The 18895-nt window shown below is 38.2% G+C and overlaps 1 protein-coding gene across 2 annotated transcripts; it reads left to right on the top strand.

Annotated features, from left to right (window-relative positions):
* Window positions 1–26: 26 nt before the first annotated feature.
* On the top strand, window positions 27–18803 carry TSG101 (tumor susceptibility 101). 2 transcript variants are annotated; one of them, XM_042038449.1, is made up of 10 exons: window positions 27–138; window positions 3516–3600; window positions 5453–5518; window positions 6103–6266; window positions 7613–7739; window positions 9931–9997; window positions 11623–11714; window positions 16465–16667; window positions 17619–17858; window positions 18471–18803. In XM_042038449.1, the coding sequence occupies exons 1-10, from the start codon at window positions 97–99 to the stop codon at window positions 18558–18560; spliced, it is 1176 nt and encodes a 391-aa protein (XP_041894383.1). In that variant the 5' UTR covers window positions 27–96; the 3' UTR covers window positions 18561–18803. The 2 variants fall into 2 exon arrangements, with proteins under 2 accessions (XP_041894383.1, XP_041894382.1); XM_042038448.1 differs by having other exon boundaries at window positions 11620–11714.
* The last annotated feature ends 92 nt before the right edge of the window (window positions 18804–18895 follow it).

Raw genomic sequence — 18895 nt, 5'->3', positions numbered from 1 at the left:
GCCCCGTGACGCGCGGAAGCGGCGCCGGAAGCGGGCGCGGGGCCGCTTCCTGTGTTTATGTAGGGCCGGGCAGGCGGCACCGGCGGCGGCGGCACCATGGCGGTGTCCGAGAGCCAGCTCAAGAAGATGCTCGCTAAGGTACGGGCGCGGTCGGCCGGGCTGGGCAGGTGGCAGCGGGCCCCCCAGCGCCGGGAAGCTCCGGCGGGTTGGGCCGGGAAGGGAGGAACGGCGCTCCGAGCCTAAAATGGTCGTGCCAGACTGCGGGGCTGGGCTGGGACGGTGCCAGGCACCGGCGGGGCCGGAGCCGCCGTGAGGGGCACACGGCTCTTGTGCTCCCCGGTTACAGGAGGGGGAAGGCGAGCTCAGCATCACTGACCGGGGTGGGGTGGGTTTTGTTACCGCGCCTGTGTAAGGAAACGAGAAAATCTCTTGGAAGGCAAATCATTAACCACCGAATCATGCAGAGCCGTGCGTGCCGCTCTTCAGGTGAAAACTGGGCTTTGTCCAGCAGCTTGGAATGAAAACCCCTAAGGCTGACGCTTAGGGGGAGCTACGGGTTTGTCTGGGGGGGAGGATTCTGGATTTTTTGGGCAGCATCTAGTCATATTTGCAGCGTTTTGAAATGAAATACAATAGTTGAGAATCCGATCAACACCGAAGGCACATTCACCTGCATGGAGTCATAAAGCAGATTTTTTTTATCAGTTTGAAAATGAGTGTTGAATACTTAGTGTCAGCAAATGAGGTCATCTATATATACACCTGTCTTTGCTAGATTAGTTATTGCTGTGCCATAGGAGAAATAGAATTTAAGGTAGTCCAATGTTCTTGTTCCCCTATACTTATTCATTTTATCCTCCCATCTGACTTTCTGTAGCTGATGAAAAATAAAGATGCTGTTTCATTATATTTATTTTTCAAAAATAGTTATACTTTCTGTTCTAGAGAAGGAAGTTTAGTGACATTTCCCATATTGAATAGTTCAGTGTATGAGATAACAAAATCTTGACCCTAGTTTGGGGGAACCTAGGTGCTTAATTTAACTTACCTGCTGTCAGATCTTGAAAAGCTTCATCTTTCTGTGATCTGTTTCCTAATATGTAAAATGAGGGGGATGCATTTGCATCTGAGAATGGAGAAGGGAAAAAAAAGTCTAGAAATTAAAAAATCAAATTAATCAGTCTTACTTACCTTTGTAGAAATCACTAGGATCTTATATTTTCCAAAGAGCTTTTGACACTTCTTGGAAATTGATCCAAGTACAGAAATTAACAGCTGAATTTAACATTTAATTTTGTTTGTGGTAGCAGCTGAAATCATTCAACCGTTTCTCTACTAAGTAATCGTTACTCATTGTAAAAACAGTTGGCAAGAACATTATTTTTCTTTGTTTTAATAGAGATATTAAAATGTTTGCTTAATGTTCAGGTGTTGTGCCTGATTTTTGAAAGCACCTCAGATAACCAGATTTGTGGTTTATCAGCCCTACCAACCACCACGTAACAGATTCACAGTGTGCCTGCTGAGCAGGCAGGCATTGTTTTATCAGTTCCTTGACTCAACTGACTTGAGATTCTTGTGCCAAAAGTGGAATTAAAGCCTGACTCTGCTTACTTCTTTACTGTGAGGGTGGTGAGGTTGGCCAGGTTGCCCGGAGAAGCTGTGGCTGCCCCATGCCTGGCAGTGCTCAAGGCCAGGCTGGATGGGGCTCTGAGCAACCTGGTCTAGTGGAAGGTTCCCTACCTTGGGCTTGGAGCGGGATGATCTTTAAGGATGCCTCCAACCCAAACCATTTTGTGATCCTTGTGCTTTTTAGGAGCTTCTGTTAGCAGAATCCAGTTTTCTTTTTAATAGATTATGCCAATCTTGTTGAGGCTATATCCTGCACCATAAGGTTTGTTCCTATGAAAAGGCCTCGCCTTTTAGAAGTAGCTGGTGACCAGCTGTCATTTGTCCTGCAATGACACATGCAGCGGTGTGGGTATGTGCTGCCTGGTGTACATGCAAATTCCTCCAGGTTCCAGCAATGCCTGTTCCTGCTTCTGGCAAGTTTTGGGGAGGGAGGGAGGAATATACTCAAATGTTAACAAGGTTGTCTCTCTGTCAAGCCCCTGATGCACACTCACAATCCCTCACCCACTTTCCAAAGGAGGCTGAGATGCTTTTCTGCAGCCCTCCCACCAAAACAGCATCCAGGGGCCGATTGACGTCTGTGCTGGTGCTTCCCCACACGCACAGGAATCCCTGTGGGAGGGGTTGCTTTCTGTCCCACAGACCAGCGTTTTGCAGACAGACCACATGGCTGTTTTGTCCTTGGTCATTTGAGGAAGATCAGTCACAGCATCACCCAAGGTGCTGGTGCTTTCTGTAGGCTGAGGTGGCATTGTGGGAAGTGGCGTGGTGAGTTCGTCTCTGCTCAGTAGATCTGAGTTGTCATGCCCAGGAGGAGCATCCTTGTCAGTCTCTGGAGGTGACAGGAAGAAGAGTTAATTTCTAAGCTTCACAGCTCATGAGTGTTTGTCAGAGCCAAGGTGACCTTTAGCTGTGGCACCACAGTTTGCTCTTGGATAATGTCTGAATTAATTTGTTCAGAGGTTGTTAACATTTGCATTCTTTGGATATTAGACATTTCGTTTTGCTGGGCCCTTTGTCTTCCTGCCATGGTTCAGTGAAAGGTTGTTGTCTGTGTTCCTTAAGACATCTGAAGACTGCAATTTTTTTAAATTGTATTAGATGAAAAGATTGTCAAGGGACCACACTGCTGGCTTTTCTTTTTAATGGTAATTATCAGGAGGAATGACCACAAGGCTAAAGAGCTGCACTCTGTGGTGAGCCAACTCTCTGTTGCCCAGGAGCCTCTTTGCTGTCAGTGGGTTATAGTTCTAAAACTGGTGAATTCTGTGGTGGTGTATCTGTGGTTTACAGGTCATCTGTGCTGTTATTCCCTGCTCCTGATAAAAGGAAAGGGGTAAAACCAGTATTATTACTGGTAATATTGTGTCTTGATATGTGTGCTTTCTAGTTGATAAAATACATGTAAATGCTAATCAGTGATTGATAAATATGGTGTTGCTTTGAAAAGTGCTATGAAGTGTATCTGTGTGATTCAGATTTTAGATAGCTGTTTCTCAGGAATGTTCAAAACATCACCATATTTGTTTGGAGAGGCTTTTTTTTTTTTTTTTTTTTTTAAGATTCACACATCTAAGATATATTTGGTTATGGTAGAACGTGAAAGAACATGTAATAGCTTTTCCCGAATCACTTGATGCATAGACCCTTGTTAAGACTAAAAACATCCTAACACCTTGTTAAAGTTCAGTAAGTTATATAGGCAGTGGTCAGTTAAGTAATATGGACAAATAAATTCTTTTTCCAAACTAAAAGTGGAGAAGAATGTCCATATATAGATATAAACTTCCATAAATGCTGCCTGTCGGGTAAAATAAAAAACTGAATTAAATTACACTAAAAATTTAGCTTCTGAAGTAATTCCTTTCTCTTTTGTTTTCCAGTATAAGTATAGAGACCTAACTATACAGGAGACAACCAGTGTTATTACTCAGTACAAGGACCTCAAACCTGTCATGGATTCATATGGTCAGTCTGTGCATGAGAAAATTTTTGTTTGTGAATTATCCATGTTTCAGATGTATTGTGGAGTTTTTGTGGGGGGAAAAAGATTAAAACCAGAAAACATAACGTGAGTTTCTCTCTTTTGTCTTTGACATCGATACTTCTTTAGAAACACAGACTCAGTAACATAGTAAGGTTACTTTAGAAAATAACTATCTAATGTGCCAAGAAGTGTCACATTTTTCACAGCTTAACTTTTAGTTAATCACTCACTGCTGCCGTCATTTGGTGTCCTGAGATTGCTGGTAGCTCATGAATTCAGCTTTGCTGCCATATAAAGACGTTTTTAAAATTGTATGTAGGAAGAACTGTAAATCAATGAAGAAATGCTTCATTTAAAATAATTGTGGTAGTCCTTAAGAGTATGAAGAAAACAGAGTCAAGTACGTAGAAAATTGTCATGAGGGTTTTGTAATGTGAATTATTGATGATAATCAGTTTGTTAGCTGTTTAAAAGTCTGTAAGTTAATTTAAATTTAATTGTGTTAAATGAAGATGATATCTAGGGTTTCACAGTATATCATGAGCCAGCATAGCTGCTGAGGTTAGTCTTCTTATGGTCACCTTTTTTTAGCTGTCACCTGTGGGATTCCTCTGTGATCTAACTTATATTACTAACACATCATCAAAAAATTTAAAGTCTTCTGCTTTTTAAATTGTATATCTGGATTAAAAAATATTAAGAAGGGACATGGCCAGGTAAAAGATGAATTAGTTTTAACTTGAGTAGCTGCAAGCCAGCAGCTGTCCCAGAAATTAAAATTCATGCAGTGACTGGAGAAACGAAACAGGAGTGAAAGGACTGTGGCTGGAATAGCTGCACAAGTTTGCATAAGGATGGTGATCACAATTCCAGATATCCTTGAGCTGTAGCCATTTGTGCTCCCTAATGCTCTTTAAGCTGCCTGGGAGAGGCTAAGCACAGAATCACTTACAGATAATCGACATTATTTGTAGCAGTGACATCAGCTGCAAGAAAATGGCTACATTGCTGATGAGATAGTTTTCAAGTTCATATTCATAATGAAATATATACCCCCATTGAAATCCCAACACATTCTACCTGCCTTTGCAGAACATCAGCACCACAATAATTGTGCACAGTAACCTACATTTGAATTATGGCTAGAAACTTTCAGGTGGAATTAGGAAGATAAAAGCCTCCTCAACAGAAGCTGATTTATTCAGGCAAGAATAAGGAACTGGATTAAAAGTATGAGAAAACTAAATACAGTGGCTCAGTAAATTCAGGTCGGAGTTCTTGTGCAGTTTGTGACTAAGACTAAGATTTGGCAAAGAGTCAAGCACTCTTTCTTCCTCTTCAGTGTGTCACTGGTTAAATTACCTTTACTGATTCTGTAGTAAATGCCTGTGGCCCAGTAATTGTCAGTATTGTTGCTCACCTGTTTTTTTAAACAAAGCATAAGAAATTATAAACCTCAGATGACAGTTGTTTTTTTAAATCAAGTTTGAGTTCAGATTATCTTTGCAGCAATTTGCATTACTTGAAGTTTGCAAGCTTCCAACGTTTTACTTGGTCACTGAATGAGGAAACAGTTTTATTTATGGAGAAGGTAGTTTAGCAATGATTAGTCATTCATTTCTCAGAAGTGTGTTATTCATAAGGAGTTACCTGACTGTGAACAGTCATTTACTAATCCATAAATGTGCAAGAGCTGAACCTTTTGGGCTGAGTTTATATTTATATGTGTGTAGCTTGTGAAAACTTATGCCAATAAATAGGTGGAGTATAACCTGAACAGAAATTAATGTAACCAATATGTTTGTTTTAAAAATACTGTTTGTTCCCTTTCAGTTTTTAATGATGGTTCATCTAGGGAGTTGATGAGCCTCAGTGGAACCATTCCTGTGCCTTACAGAGGTATGCATTTATTACAATTTTCATTATCCCCATTATTTTCCCAAATTACATGAAAAAATTACTTAGAGTTGTCCTGATTCAACTTCACCACTTCAGTGATCACTCTTTTCTTGAAATCCTTTACTTTTCCAAAATAAAATATTTTAAAGAAATTGTTCTCTGCAGGATAAAATTTGAATGCTGAGCATCACTTCTTCAGTCTTTCATAGCTTTGTAGCATCTCCTTTCTTACAGTATTGCACATTTTTTCAAGCTTGTCAGTTGAATGAGGGTTGAAAACCATTTATTGCTGCAGCTAACAATAATTCACATTAGAGTCTTGTAATGTTGCATTGTAGAACAAATGAGATTGTGTATTAGTGATGAATAATGATTGTAAATCAAAGTTAAATTGTTCTGAAAAATGTTGAGTTTGTGTCCGTAGTGTTACCTATTCACTGAATGTTATTAGTAGATTTTGGCTTCAGCTTCTAACTTTGTACATTTGAGTTTACTAAGTTTAGGAGTTTTTTATGATTATGAATGTAGGAGGACAGTTGAAGAATTAAAATAACTTTGAAAATCTTTCAAAATATCTTTTCTAGGTAACACATATAATATCCCAATTTGCTTGTGGCTGCTGGACACCTACCCTTTCAACCCCCCAATTTGTTTTGTTAAACCCACTAGCTCTATGACAATAAAAACTGGGAAGCATGTTGATGCAAATGGAAAGATATACCTTCCCTACCTGCATGAGTGGAAATATGTAAGTATAGGGAACTTGAAATTCCCAAACTGCTCATTCTGCATTCTTTGAGATAGCTGTATCACTTTTAGTAAAAACCATAGTTTTTATTGGAGATCTGAAACCATTTTTAAAATAAAATAAATTGTTTATTTTTTGGAATGTCTTAAAATTCAGGATGTTGCATTCTGTGTTCTGGTTATTTAATGTAATTGCATCTTTAGTTACTACTTGTCTGATTATACAGTGCAGTGTAAGGTGTCCTCTCCGCTGGCAGGACATTGATGTGACGATTTGTGAGATAAGAATATTTACAGAAGGAAAACTATAAATTTATTTAAAACATCTGTGAGTTAAACAGACATGTACAAGCACTTGTACTTCTTTATGTAGACACTCCTGGACCCTCATGTATATGGATATATTTGCTTTACCAACAAGTAGAGGCATTGAGCAGTGCAGGCCTCATAGAAGTTTTGGCCAAAACATGGACTTGTAAAGAAGATAAACTGTCTTGACAAGAATAGAAAAATGATACAAGATGCATAGTTCTGTAAGAAGGGATTAACAGGAATACATTATTAAGGATGGGTGGTAGTTCTGTACTTGCGTGGCAATAGTGGAAAAAGACTGCCCAGGTCAGGATGCAGGTCTTGCACAAAGCAAGATGATCACCTAAGGTACAGGCAATACAGAACTCTTTCAGTTTGAGAGGTTGGTAAAAATAAGTAAGTGGATTATAGAGCTAAGTAAACTTGGAATTGGGATATTTAATCTGGTACTGCATTCATGATGCTTGTTCTTATTTTGGCAAAATGAAATCATGCCTATATTAAGTAGTTATAAACAGAGCAGCTTGGTTTAACTGTATTTAAAGGAGGTTTGTGCCACTCCTTAGTGGGTTAGAATATTTTTTTTTATTGAGACATTCTGAATTGGAGCACAAAAAAGCTGTGCTGTATGAAATTGAAATGTCTAAAAAACTTAGTGATCTGTGTGTTCTTTCATGTTGGGGGCTGAATTTAATTTTTTAAAATATTATTAGAATCCATCATTGGGTATTTGTACCCAGTCATTTATTGTCCTGCAGTTGTTATGGAAATCTGTATGACCCAGTTTATTCTGGGTGTAAACGTGGCTGCTGGTGTATTGTGCTATATGGTTTTGAGTACAAGCTGGCTGGGTTTGGTATCTGTAAGAGAATCCAGAAAGGAAGTTAATTATGCACATATGTATACAGATAGAGAGATAGGCGTTTTACGAAAATTTAAATCCACAAATAAAAGGAATGGTATCCTTTTGTTGCTACAGTCAGTTAAACTCTCTGTTAGCAAAATGAAAAACTTGTGATTTGCTTTCCCTCCCAGCCCCAGTCAGACTTGTTGGAGCTGATCCAGGTCATGATTGTTGTGTTTGGAGAGGAACCTCCAGTCTTTTCCCGGCCTACTGCTTCCTCCAGCTACCCACCCTACCAGGCAACAGGCCCACCAACCAGTAAGTGCTCATCACTACTGATTTCTGCAAATAATCATATTAGTATTTCAAAGGGATTGTTGCCCTGCACAGTCTGCCCACAAATAATGCATTTTACTTCTTATATTGCTGGCTAATGAATTCACCTGGGCTGTACCTTGTTGGACTCAATGATCTTAAAGGTCTTTTCCAATCTAAAAGGTTCTATGAGTCTAAGAATTAGGGGGGGGATTTTGGGTTTTGGAGGGGAGAAATCAAGTTTGTATTATGACAAAGCAAAACCCAGACAAAACCAGAACACACTCGATCACCCCCAAGCTCCTCAATAAACCAGTGTCCTGTCAGCATTTCAAGATTAGACTTACAAAGTTATTTGAATAATCTCTTTTTATCTCAGTTTTTTTTATTCTAATTATACAAACCCATCTTTTAAGTATCCGGTAACCATTGATTTCATAAGCACAAGCATGCTTACTGCTTGTGTTTCCTAGGCCTATGCTCCTGTTTGTGTGGTTTATTTATTTTTTTTTTTTTTCAAATTGCTGGCTGAATATTAAAAAAAACCCTGCCTTGTGATTTTTTTTATTCTTTATTCTCTGTTCATTTGGTGTTCTGACTTGGTACCCATTCTTATTTTCTTGCAACATTCCTCAAGACTTTTAAAATCATTTCTTTATTTAAAAGTACTGGAGGCATCTTACTTTAAAGACTGGGGATGATATGTAGGTAGGGGAAAAAGAGGAAGTGAGAAACAGAAAATCCTAGAAATTCTTCCAGGAGGAGACTCTATATTGGGTGGAAAAAACCCAAAAAAACCAGTAGCATAGACCTCCTCAAGCCAAAGACTGGGACAGTAGGGGAGGGGGAACAGGTTAGGTGGGGATCTTTTAATGATGATGTAACAGTTCCACATGAATTTAATGGCAGAGTAGCTGTATTTGGTGTTAATTATTTTTGTTGGATTTTTAAGGCTGTGTCCATTTTCTGTTGAAATAATGGCTTTTACTTGGTCACAGTGTTACATTTGAAAAGCTGAAGTGCTATTCGTTGCCATTTACAGCAGAACCCATTTTTAGCAAGGTCTTAGGCTCTTAACCTGTGAGAAAATGGGTAGCAAACATAAATGGGACCATTAGGAATAATTGACTAAAGGCAGGTGTTGTTTGGGACTTTTCAGCCTGTCTGTGGCTACCCTGCCTGTGAGAGCACCAGGTGATTGGATTGTCCTGATTTTCCATGAACAGTGGGGGTCAGTATAAGTGTAGTTTTAGCGGAGGCTGTGACTTGTGCCTTAAGGACAAACTTTCAATGAACCACACTTGATTACTCTTGTAGTCACTCAAAGCTGAAGTGCTTTGAATTACTATTTTGAAGTGAATTGAAGTACTGTGAATTACTTCACAGATTAAGTAATTTTAGTGAAAATGTTTTGGGGTTTTGAAATTATTAATAGCTCCTTAGTTTTACTAGTGTAATCAGACTTTCCTTATTTTACAGACATTTACGTGTGGGTTTTTTTCAAGTTCTAGATAGATTGTTTAAGAAGAAATGAAGTTCTTTGACAAAAATTTTAATCATTTGAAAGCACTGAAGGGTGGAAATAGCTCAGCTCTTAAAAAAAAAAGCTACTTGATGTAATATTCCAAAAATTGCTAGAAATGTGGAATAAGTATGTCCTAAACATAATCTTTGTCAGCTTTTCAAAAAAAATCTTAGAATTGCCAAGACTGTTAAAGCTTTAGATCTTTATATGTGCTGATAACAAATGTTTAAATGTAACTTCTAAATAGCAGAAATTACTGGATAAGGACATGGTTGGATTATTAAACAGATAATAAACTACTCTGAAAGTACTTAAATTATGCACTTCTTATTTAATGAGTAAAATTATTGGCTAGAAAGGTTAAATTCTTTTTTCAGCTATTGTATAAAACATGGAGACAGCTCTTCAGCTGGGTCATCTTTAATAACATGCTGCTTCTTTGTTTTCTGAACCTTGCTGCAGGCTCTTTTTTTTTCTTGGTACACGTACTTGTTGTGCATTTTCAAATAAAACCTATTTTTATCCATGCAGTGATTAGTTTAAAGTAATGATTAAGAAAAAAAATCAGTATAACAATAAGGTTATTTTTATATGTGAGGAAGAACTTCTTTACATTGAGGGTTTTAACTTCTGAAATGCAAAAATACACAAAATCCTTGTTTTATTTAGCTTCCTATGTGCCAGGAATTCCAGGTGGAATATCTCCCTATCCACCATCGAGCACTCCAAACCCAAGGTAAGAGCTCCTTTAAACCATCATCATTTACCTCAGAGAGAGTTTCACTGAAGAGTGTCTAATCATAGTTGTATTTTCTTATGGTGCATTTGTTGTATAATTATTCATGTTAGCAGGGTTTGTTAAAAGTGAGGGCTGAATTCTTGTCAGTAGTCAGAAGAAAGTTGGATGAAGGTTTAGCTTGCTTAGTGTTGCTTCAAATAAAATATATATATGGGTGATAAATAGATTTTGAAATTACCTAACTCCTAGCTGTTATCTTCCTTCACTCATATATTTTTATGAGGTTGATATATTAACATGACATACAAAGAAATGTACCTCTGGAAGTCAAGATTTAATTAGGAACTCAAAAATTGAAAAAAACCACTGCTGAGTTAATACAAACCTTGACTCCAGTGTAAATGTGGACTTAATTCAGAGCACTCTAAGGGAATTTGAAGGACACAAAGTTACTTTAAAGGCTTTTTATTAGTATTAGCCAAGATTTTTTTCTATATAATAGTTCAGAATAAAGCATTTCCAGAAGACTTGCAGATCTGTCTGAGTAAATAGTGAGATGTTGACTACTGCCTCCTAGTGTGTACTTATATTTTTTACATCATAATTAATTGGTTTTGTTATTAATATCCTTATGTCCTGATTTTGTAGTAGGAGCATATGAGATGTTGCTCTAATATGGAGCATTTTGATTAAAAAAAAAAATTAAAATGTAAACACCTGTGAAGATTGGGAAGAGGGGGAGGGTTATGTTTTAAGAGGTGAAAAATTGGGATTTTTATAAGTTCTTACAGCATGATTTTACCTCTAAATATGTTTATTTAAAGTGCTCTGTTTGTACAAAAGTAATAGAAGAACTGTTTTTAAAATATATAATTTATGAATTAATGGGAAGGTTTTAAGAACTATTAAATTTGCAGTTACCTGAAGAGAGACAGAATATGCTTTTTTTTATATTTTGCATGGGTTTGTGGACCACTTTGTTTAATTACAGCCATAGTTAATACTCTGCTGCATGCAGGTGTTTGTCAGTCTAGTACTGACTAATTTGTGTCCTTGTTTTAGTTGATAGCAAATGTATTTTAGAAAGGTGTTGTAGATTGTCATATGTCATCTCATAGTTGTTTCAGTGAGCAAATGAATACTTTTGCCTTCTTCGTCCTTCAGAGCAGGACTGAGAATTTCTGGGGGAGTTTGTTTCACCTTGCAACCATATTTTGCACAGGATTTTTAGGTTTACATAAAGCAGCTCATCAGTCGTGATTTTAACTCTTCTCATATTAAAAATTACTCATTTGAGATTGCTGTTTGGGAGTTTGTAGCTAGAATAATTTCTTTTGGATACTTGTGAGGTTTCCTATAGCAAGACTGAGAGACTTAGGAGAATTTGTTATCCAAATGTTGACCAGGCAATAATGAGATAGAGTTTCAGATTAAGAGGTATCTTAAATAATACCAGAAATACCAGTTGTGAAGGATGTTGATGTGAACAGGAAGAAGGCCTGCAATTTTAACATTTTGTTATGTAAATGAATGTTTAGCGTGGTGGCAACAAAGATAATACAGGTGGATGATATTTTACTAATAGTTGCATAACATTAGCATGTCTTTCTTTGTCAAAGCAGCTACCCAAACTATCCTTATCCAGCTGGTGTTCCATTTCCAGCAACCACTAGTGTTCAGTACTACCCTTCTCAGCCTCCTGTCACCACTGTTGGTGAGTACCTTGGAAAGGATTTCTCTGAAGTAAAGCTTCTCCATATGACTGATATATAAAGAAATAAAATGGAAAAAGGAATATGTTGTTCTTACTCTGAACTTCCAAAGTATTGATCTCTAGTTAAAATTTATTCAGAGGAAGAAAAAAATACATTTTATGTCCTTCATCTTAAATTTTATTCAGTCGGAAATTCAGTAAATTCCTGGGTTTACACAATACATTGTGTGTGCTCTGTGAATATTTTGAAGAGCACTGCATGTAACTACATGTTTTTTTCCTCACCCTTTAACTGTAGGTAACTTCTGATTGTCTGTATTGCTCTGTTCATGGTTTAGAAAAATACTTTTGTTGTCGTTTTAGCATCTACTGGACTCTCTTTAGTTACACTTTCTTTCCTCCAAAAATAGTAACTTTCTAAAGTAGCAGTTTGGAATGAGCTTCATTTTTCCTGAGTTTCTTCTCCAACCTCTTCCCTGTTGCTTCTTATTGATCTCTACTTGTCACTTCCTCCATTGTTCCCTTCAGCATCAGGATTTAGGGTATTCACATGTGTCTTTTCCCAGTCTGCTGCTCTATGGCCCTTTGCTGATGCAGGGCACGAGCTTGCTTTCCACCCTGCCCCTCACTTTCAGTGTATGTGTAGAAGACTGGGAACCAGTGATAAGTATCATCTAGTTAAGTGGGAAGCTGGTGCAGTAACTTTCCAGCTGTTGATGGTCCTTTTGGCACCGTTGTATGGTGAGGGTGTAGATTGTGTTGTGACATTGTTCACGATATCAATCCGTTGTAGTGTCTTGCACCATAATTTAAAAGTACTTCCATGGATTCTTCATTTAATGTGTGAATTCCCAGTTATTTATGGAATGGCCTGGGTTAGAGTCATAGAATGTCTTTTCTTTCCAGAACTGTGTGTATTTTGTGATTTTGCTTCACATACATGGGGACAAGGCAAGGGAAGAGAGATGCTTCTACTTTACTCTTACTAAAATATCTGAGGAGTTCTGTTACTACAGAATTTGAAAGCAGCAGTAAGTTGTATGTTGTATTTTTCTTGTGCCTGATCCTGTCCTTTGTGTCCAAGTTCTTTCAGCCTTTTCAATTAGGAAAGTCTTTTCTGAAAGTTCTTGGCTGCTTCAGTGGTCCCCTCCACTCTGAGGTGATGTGGGTCTGCCACGCACAGTGCAAGGAAGCTGCTGTCCCCAAGTACCTCAAATAGTGCTCAGTGTTGTGGGGCTGCACTTGTGTCCTGGAGAACTAATGCTCTCCACTGGCTCTCCTGTGGGGAGCTGATAACATTTCTAGGGAACGTTGGCTTTCTGCTCAAACAAATGTTTTCTCAATTTTTTTTTTTCCCAAACAAATCCAGCTTTGCCTTTATGTAGCAGAGAGTTAATTTAAAATATAGATACGTTCTGTTTCATTTCTTTCCCTTGTTTTCACCCCCACTGAAGATGAATGGAGGTGCAGTATCTGCCAAAGATAGAAGGCTCTTCCAGTCCCGAGTTAGATCATCTGTGATACCGTGTTGTAGTGCCAGGTTTCTTAGTGACCATTTAACATTACACTGACTCATTTGCTGCAGCTACATAAAATTCCTACACCTGTTTTACGTGGCTTATCTCTTGTGCCAGATGAAATGCAAACACATCCCTTTAATCATCCCTTATATTTGCAATATTGTGAAGTGTTTTTGTTGTTGTGTTCGTTTTGTTGGGTGTTTTTTACAGTAGAGTATTGTTTTTTCCTTTCAACTGAAAATTTTTCTTTCCTTTACAGTTTGTTTGCTTGTTTGTTTCTTTGGCTGTGTTTTATTGTAATAGTTTATTTAGGAGGATATCAGTTGCTACAACTTCAGAGTTTTATGTGGGTGGTGGTGGTGTTTCCTATAGTGAGCCTAGCTGGAACTGAATGAAAATGTTCATGCAAAGTAGCTCAAGTTTTTAACAATCACTGCTTTTTCAAATAGTCCTTCAGGCTTTTTCTTTCTGTTCAGTCATATGCCATTAATTACCTTTCTGATGCAGTTACTGGTTTGATGATTCTGTAAGGTCACTTCTGAAACCAGACTCTGCCTAGTAAAGGTTAAAGGTTTCAGAGTTCTATGGATTTAATGACCATGTGCCATAAAATCTTCCCCAAGCTGGGCTAATTATGGAAGTGACAGAAGATGGTACGGGTTCATGCTCTTTAAGAAGATACATTGATGCAGCTGTATTAAAATGATGCTTTTTATGTTCAAAGACCTCTTCCCTACCTGGTGGCATTTCTGTGTGAACTTTCGTTGTATTAAGTGTATTGTGATTTTATTTTTTTTTTTCCTCTGTCCTACTTTACTGTTAAAGTGAGCCTTGCATAAAAACTCCCTGAGTGAGGGATGTCAGTGAAACATAAGAAAAGGAAGTAAACATAAGTTCTACTGATACTGGTCCTGGCTGATTCTGACTTTGTGTTAGAGAATAATTCATTGTGTAAAGTAAACAGTAACTAAAATTGTGCTAATGCTGTTTTTTGAAGGGAAATCAGGCCTTTTTGATTGGGAACAATTGTATGCCTTAAGCAGGAAGTCCTAAACAGTGAATAAACTCTTTGTCCCAGATCGTTTGACTGACTTGGTTCAAGTTTTACTTCTCCATGTAGAAAATGCTGTTCTTTTCTCCTTTTCATATGAAGCAGATTGATGGATTCCTGTTTTGTGTGTATGGTGCTATTTGACAACTTCTGTTGCTGGCTCTAACAGTTAACCAAATTTTGTAAATTGTCTTGTTGACTGGCAAAAAGGTGAATTTTTTAGGCCAGAACTGTAAATCAGATGAAGTATTGGGACACTCATATTTCCCCTAAGGCTGTCTTTGCACCAGTTGTTTAATAATTCAATCTCTTTATTTTTCAGTGGTAATTTGCTTTTTTTTTTTTTTTTTAATATTCTGATGCAATTTATATGTATGTAAAGTGCTCACATTAGTAATGATTAAAATTTATGTTTTTTGTATTTTAGAAGGCTTTGGTGGAGTAGTAAGCATGATGTGCTTCTTCCTGTAGTTCCTGTCATTCATTTGCATAGCTTTATTTTTTCACCCATATAGCTTGGTGTAGGTTGTGTGGACAAGAACAGAGTGAAAAACATAGGGAAGAGACACAAATTTATGCAGTCCTGTTTTGTTAGCAGAAGTCAAAAAAAACCCTCTTCAACTATAGAAGAGTCACATGAGCAGTGATGAATATCTTTTCACTTTGTTGTTTTTTGAAATCTAGGGCACTGGGAGATGTGATGTACATAATGCTGTAACAGCTTCCGGGTTTTGGTAGCTGTGTCTCTGTATAAAAAGATACTCTGCTAAAAATTCTTTTTGCATAATTTCTTTGTGGTTACAGAGCTTCAAATCACTCTGTGTTTCATTCATAGGAGTTGTAAAGTTTAGGCACAAAAGGTGCTGTAATTTTTGCTTTGTCAGTAGTTGTTACAATCCAGTTGAAATTTCAGTGATCTACAAGGTGTGAGGCACAAGCCTGGGGAAACTGTGACCCTCCAGTTATTCCCACAAAATAACTGAAGTGGTTTGTGATAAATATCACCAGTAGGTAGCCACTTCACATTCTCTGGAGCACTCCAAGTTCCCTGGTCTGGAGACACGTCGCACTTCCTGTGACAGACACTAAGTACCTACCTTTCTATTTAAAAGTGTGTTAGTGACAGACTCTTGAAATTATCCTTGAAAGGCTGGTTTGCAAAAGCATATTTGGGTCTCCTGATCCTTCTGCTCACTTCCCCCTAGGAATGCACTGTTCTTGAGCCTGGAGGAAGTGATCCTTGAATATCCACATGCTCTCTTGGACCCCTCTTCCCTCTATGGTAAATTCCCATGGAATTCTTCCAAGAATGTCTGTGAAGAGGCCAGAGGTAGCTCTCCTGAGTTCCAGGGTTGCAGTCTTATTCATTGCCCTGCTTTCTCCTTGTGGGATATGGAACTCCATGATCTCATGGACGCTGTAGCCAAGGCTGTCCCAACCTTCTTCACATCTCCAGTGAGACATTCCTGGTTAGTTATATAAGGTCCAGCAGCACATCTTTCCTCGTTAGCTGCATCTGTATCAGAAAGGTATTCTCAGTACTTTCCAGGAATCTTCTGGACTGTGTGTTCCTGGTGGTGTTGTCCCTCCAGCAGGTGTCAGGGTGGTTCCCCATGAGAACCTGGGCTGCATGCCCTTCCTGGAAGTATCCCCACTTGAGCTGCATGGGTTGTCTCTGTAACTCTCCCTTTGTCTTTCCTAGTTTAGAACTTTCCTTACCAAGCCAGGCAATTCCAAAAACAAAACCAAAAAAACCCCAAAGTAATACCTGTAGTAGGCAAATTCGTTGTCTCAAGCCACCTGTTACATTAACTGTGGTTGAATACATCCAGCCATTAACTCTTACTCTTCTTTAAAAGGTCTCAGACTAATAACATTTATAGACTTCAGAGGAAATGGCCAGCCCATTTTTAAATTAAGAAAGAGTGTGTATATGGGAATGAATAAAGTGAATGAATGGGTGCATACTCTTAAATATACTTGTGTCCATACTAATTTATGATTTCTCACTGTGGTCTCTTTGCTGCTTCTGGAAATTATTATGGAGAGCAGTTTATTTTACTGTCTCACATTGCTGAAGTACACGCAGCAACTTGGCCACTTGCAATTCTAACTGGCTTTATACTGCAGCCAGTGCAGGGCAGCATTAACCTTATGCTTGTGAAACCTTCTTGTGCAGGACCCAGCAGAGATGGCACCATCAGCGAGGACACCATCCGCGCTTCCCTCATCTCGGCGGTCAGTGACAAGCTGAGATGGCGCATGAAGGAGGAGATGGATCGCGCACAAGCTGAGCTCAACGCCTTGAAACGCACAGAAGAGGACCTGAAGAAAGGACACCAGAAGCTGGAAGAGATGGTAACTCGCCTGGATCAGGAAGTGGTAAGCTGAGCCACTGTGCCTACCTGTTCCTAGCAGTGAACAGAAGCTTGTAATTAATTAATTATTAAGCATGATAGAAAAAAACAAAGCTTCCAGTGCAGTTTGTCTTTTGCAGTTGGGTGCATGTGCTCAGACTGAAACAAGTCAGAAATAGCAGTGACCATGAGATGCAGTGTCCTGCATGTGTCTTACAAATGTCATTGCTCGGTAGTAGAGGCACAGTATTATTTTTCCCCATCCTTCCTGTGAAAGTTGTTAGTGGTGTGAGATTATTTCATAATTATTTCTCAGTTTCTTGATAATAATGTGTAACAGCAGCACTGGAGAACATTTCAGTGTCTTAGTGCAGAGAACACTGATTTTGGTCACAGCCTCCTTGTATAACCTGTCTTGTATAACTTCTCCTTTCCCAGAAGTCTCTCCCTACTCACAGTATGCTCAGAAATTCCTGCAGTTTTTCATTAAGGCATCTTCCGCTTAGTCCATCTGCTCCTTGCACTGCTGCTCAGGAGTAAGATTTTGGGATTGATGAAGAGTTTCTGAAACCAGCTCAGTGTTCAGATGTGGTTTAAAAAAATTATTAGAAATTATTAATTGGACTAGAGAACTGGGGGATACCACACTCCAAAGAAAATAATTACTTTGGCTTTGCTTTTATTATCTTTAGCTAGCTTAAAGGATTATTTTTCCTAATGTAGCAACTTGGAAATACTTGGAGTGTTGGCATGCCTTCTCTACAGTTTAAATGGGTAATGGATTGGCATTATCTAAAGCAGATGTTACTTTTTCAAAAGGAAAGAATCTGAAATCTACAGATTGATAGCTCTTTCTTTTGTTAAAATCATCATCGAAGTAAGTAAAGAAGTACGGAATGAACTGGTTATGTCCAGAAATCTTTCATCTAGACAATTGTATCACAAGAAGGTAAATAAACATCTTAATTGTTTTTAGGCTGAAGTTGACAAGAACATTGAACTTCTCAAAAAGAAGGATGAGGAGCTCAGTTCTGCCTTAGAGAAAATGGAAAGTCAGTCAGAAAATAATGACATAGATGAAGTTATTATTCCTACAGCACCACTTTACAAGCAGATCCTGAACTTATATGCAGAGGAAAATGCAATTGAAGACACCATCTTCTACCTTGGGGAAGCATTGAGACGTGGAGTGATAGATTTAGATGTCTTTTTAAAGGTAGGTTTCATGGGATGTTTCTAAGATGTGCATTTTAAATGTGTTTACTTTGGACTCTTTGGTTCAGCTGACTAATGTTCACGGTCTCCTCACAGAAAAGGATCCTGTAGGAACAGAAGTATTTATATGTTCAAGCTTAAATTTTAGAAAGTGATTTCAGAATTAAAAGACCAATTTTAAAAGCATTATAGATAGAAAGTCATATTGTTTCCTTCTTGTGTACCTTGCTAGTTCTGTTTATCTTCTGTTAGAAGAACAATTCTCTGGCCCATGGGAAGTGTGTGAGTCTGATTTCACCTTGGAGTGCATATTATTACTTTGATAAGAATGTGTGGAGTTAACTAATTCATTAAATTGTAATAATAAATAACTAATTATTAATAATTTAAAAATCACAAAAAATAAACTGTAGTGATTGCATTTGGTAGCCACCTGCCAGTCATTTTAAGCCAAGAAAATGCCATTTAGTAGAACAGTGAATTTAGTGTTTCCAAAAAACTGACATCCCATTTGGGTCATAGAACGTGCCGTGCTTTGAACATTTGGATTGCAGCATTATGAAGTTTATATCAGAACTTTGCCAACAGGCAGCTGTTGTTTTTCTTTCTGCAGCATGTACGTCTTCTGTCTCGCAAGCAGTTCCAGCTGAGGGCATTGATGCAGAAAGCAAGGAAGACTGCTGGACTCAGTGATCTCTACTAAATTCCCAGACTTTACCTGGGAAGTTAGATTTCCTTTTGAAGCAGCCACTCTCTTGATCTTTCTCTTAATCAGTAGGTGCCCAGAGTAAGTTATTACATCATTCAAGTGTAAGATATTTTGAATCAATAATATATTTTCTTTTTGGTAAAGACTAGCTTTTATTAATGCACTTTCTATCTCCTGTAATCTTTGTGCTGGTGGACTTAACGCTGAATAAAACTTGTTGCATATTTTCTTCCTCTACAGAACTGTGTATGATGTGCTTTCTTTTCAAACAGGGCCTGCTTTATGCAGTGTCAGCTTAACCATACTTCCACTTTACTTGTGAGATTTGG

The sequence above is a fragment of the Corvus kubaryi genome, unplaced genomic scaffold, assembly GCF_017639235.1.
Source record: "Corvus kubaryi isolate FWS band 111438036 unplaced genomic scaffold, C.kubaryi_AGA036_p1.0 37392, whole genome shotgun sequence".
In the NCBI taxonomy this organism is placed as follows: Eukaryota; Metazoa; Chordata; class Aves; order Passeriformes; family Corvidae; genus Corvus; species Corvus kubaryi.
This window is presented reverse-complemented; position numbering and strand designations above follow the sequence as displayed.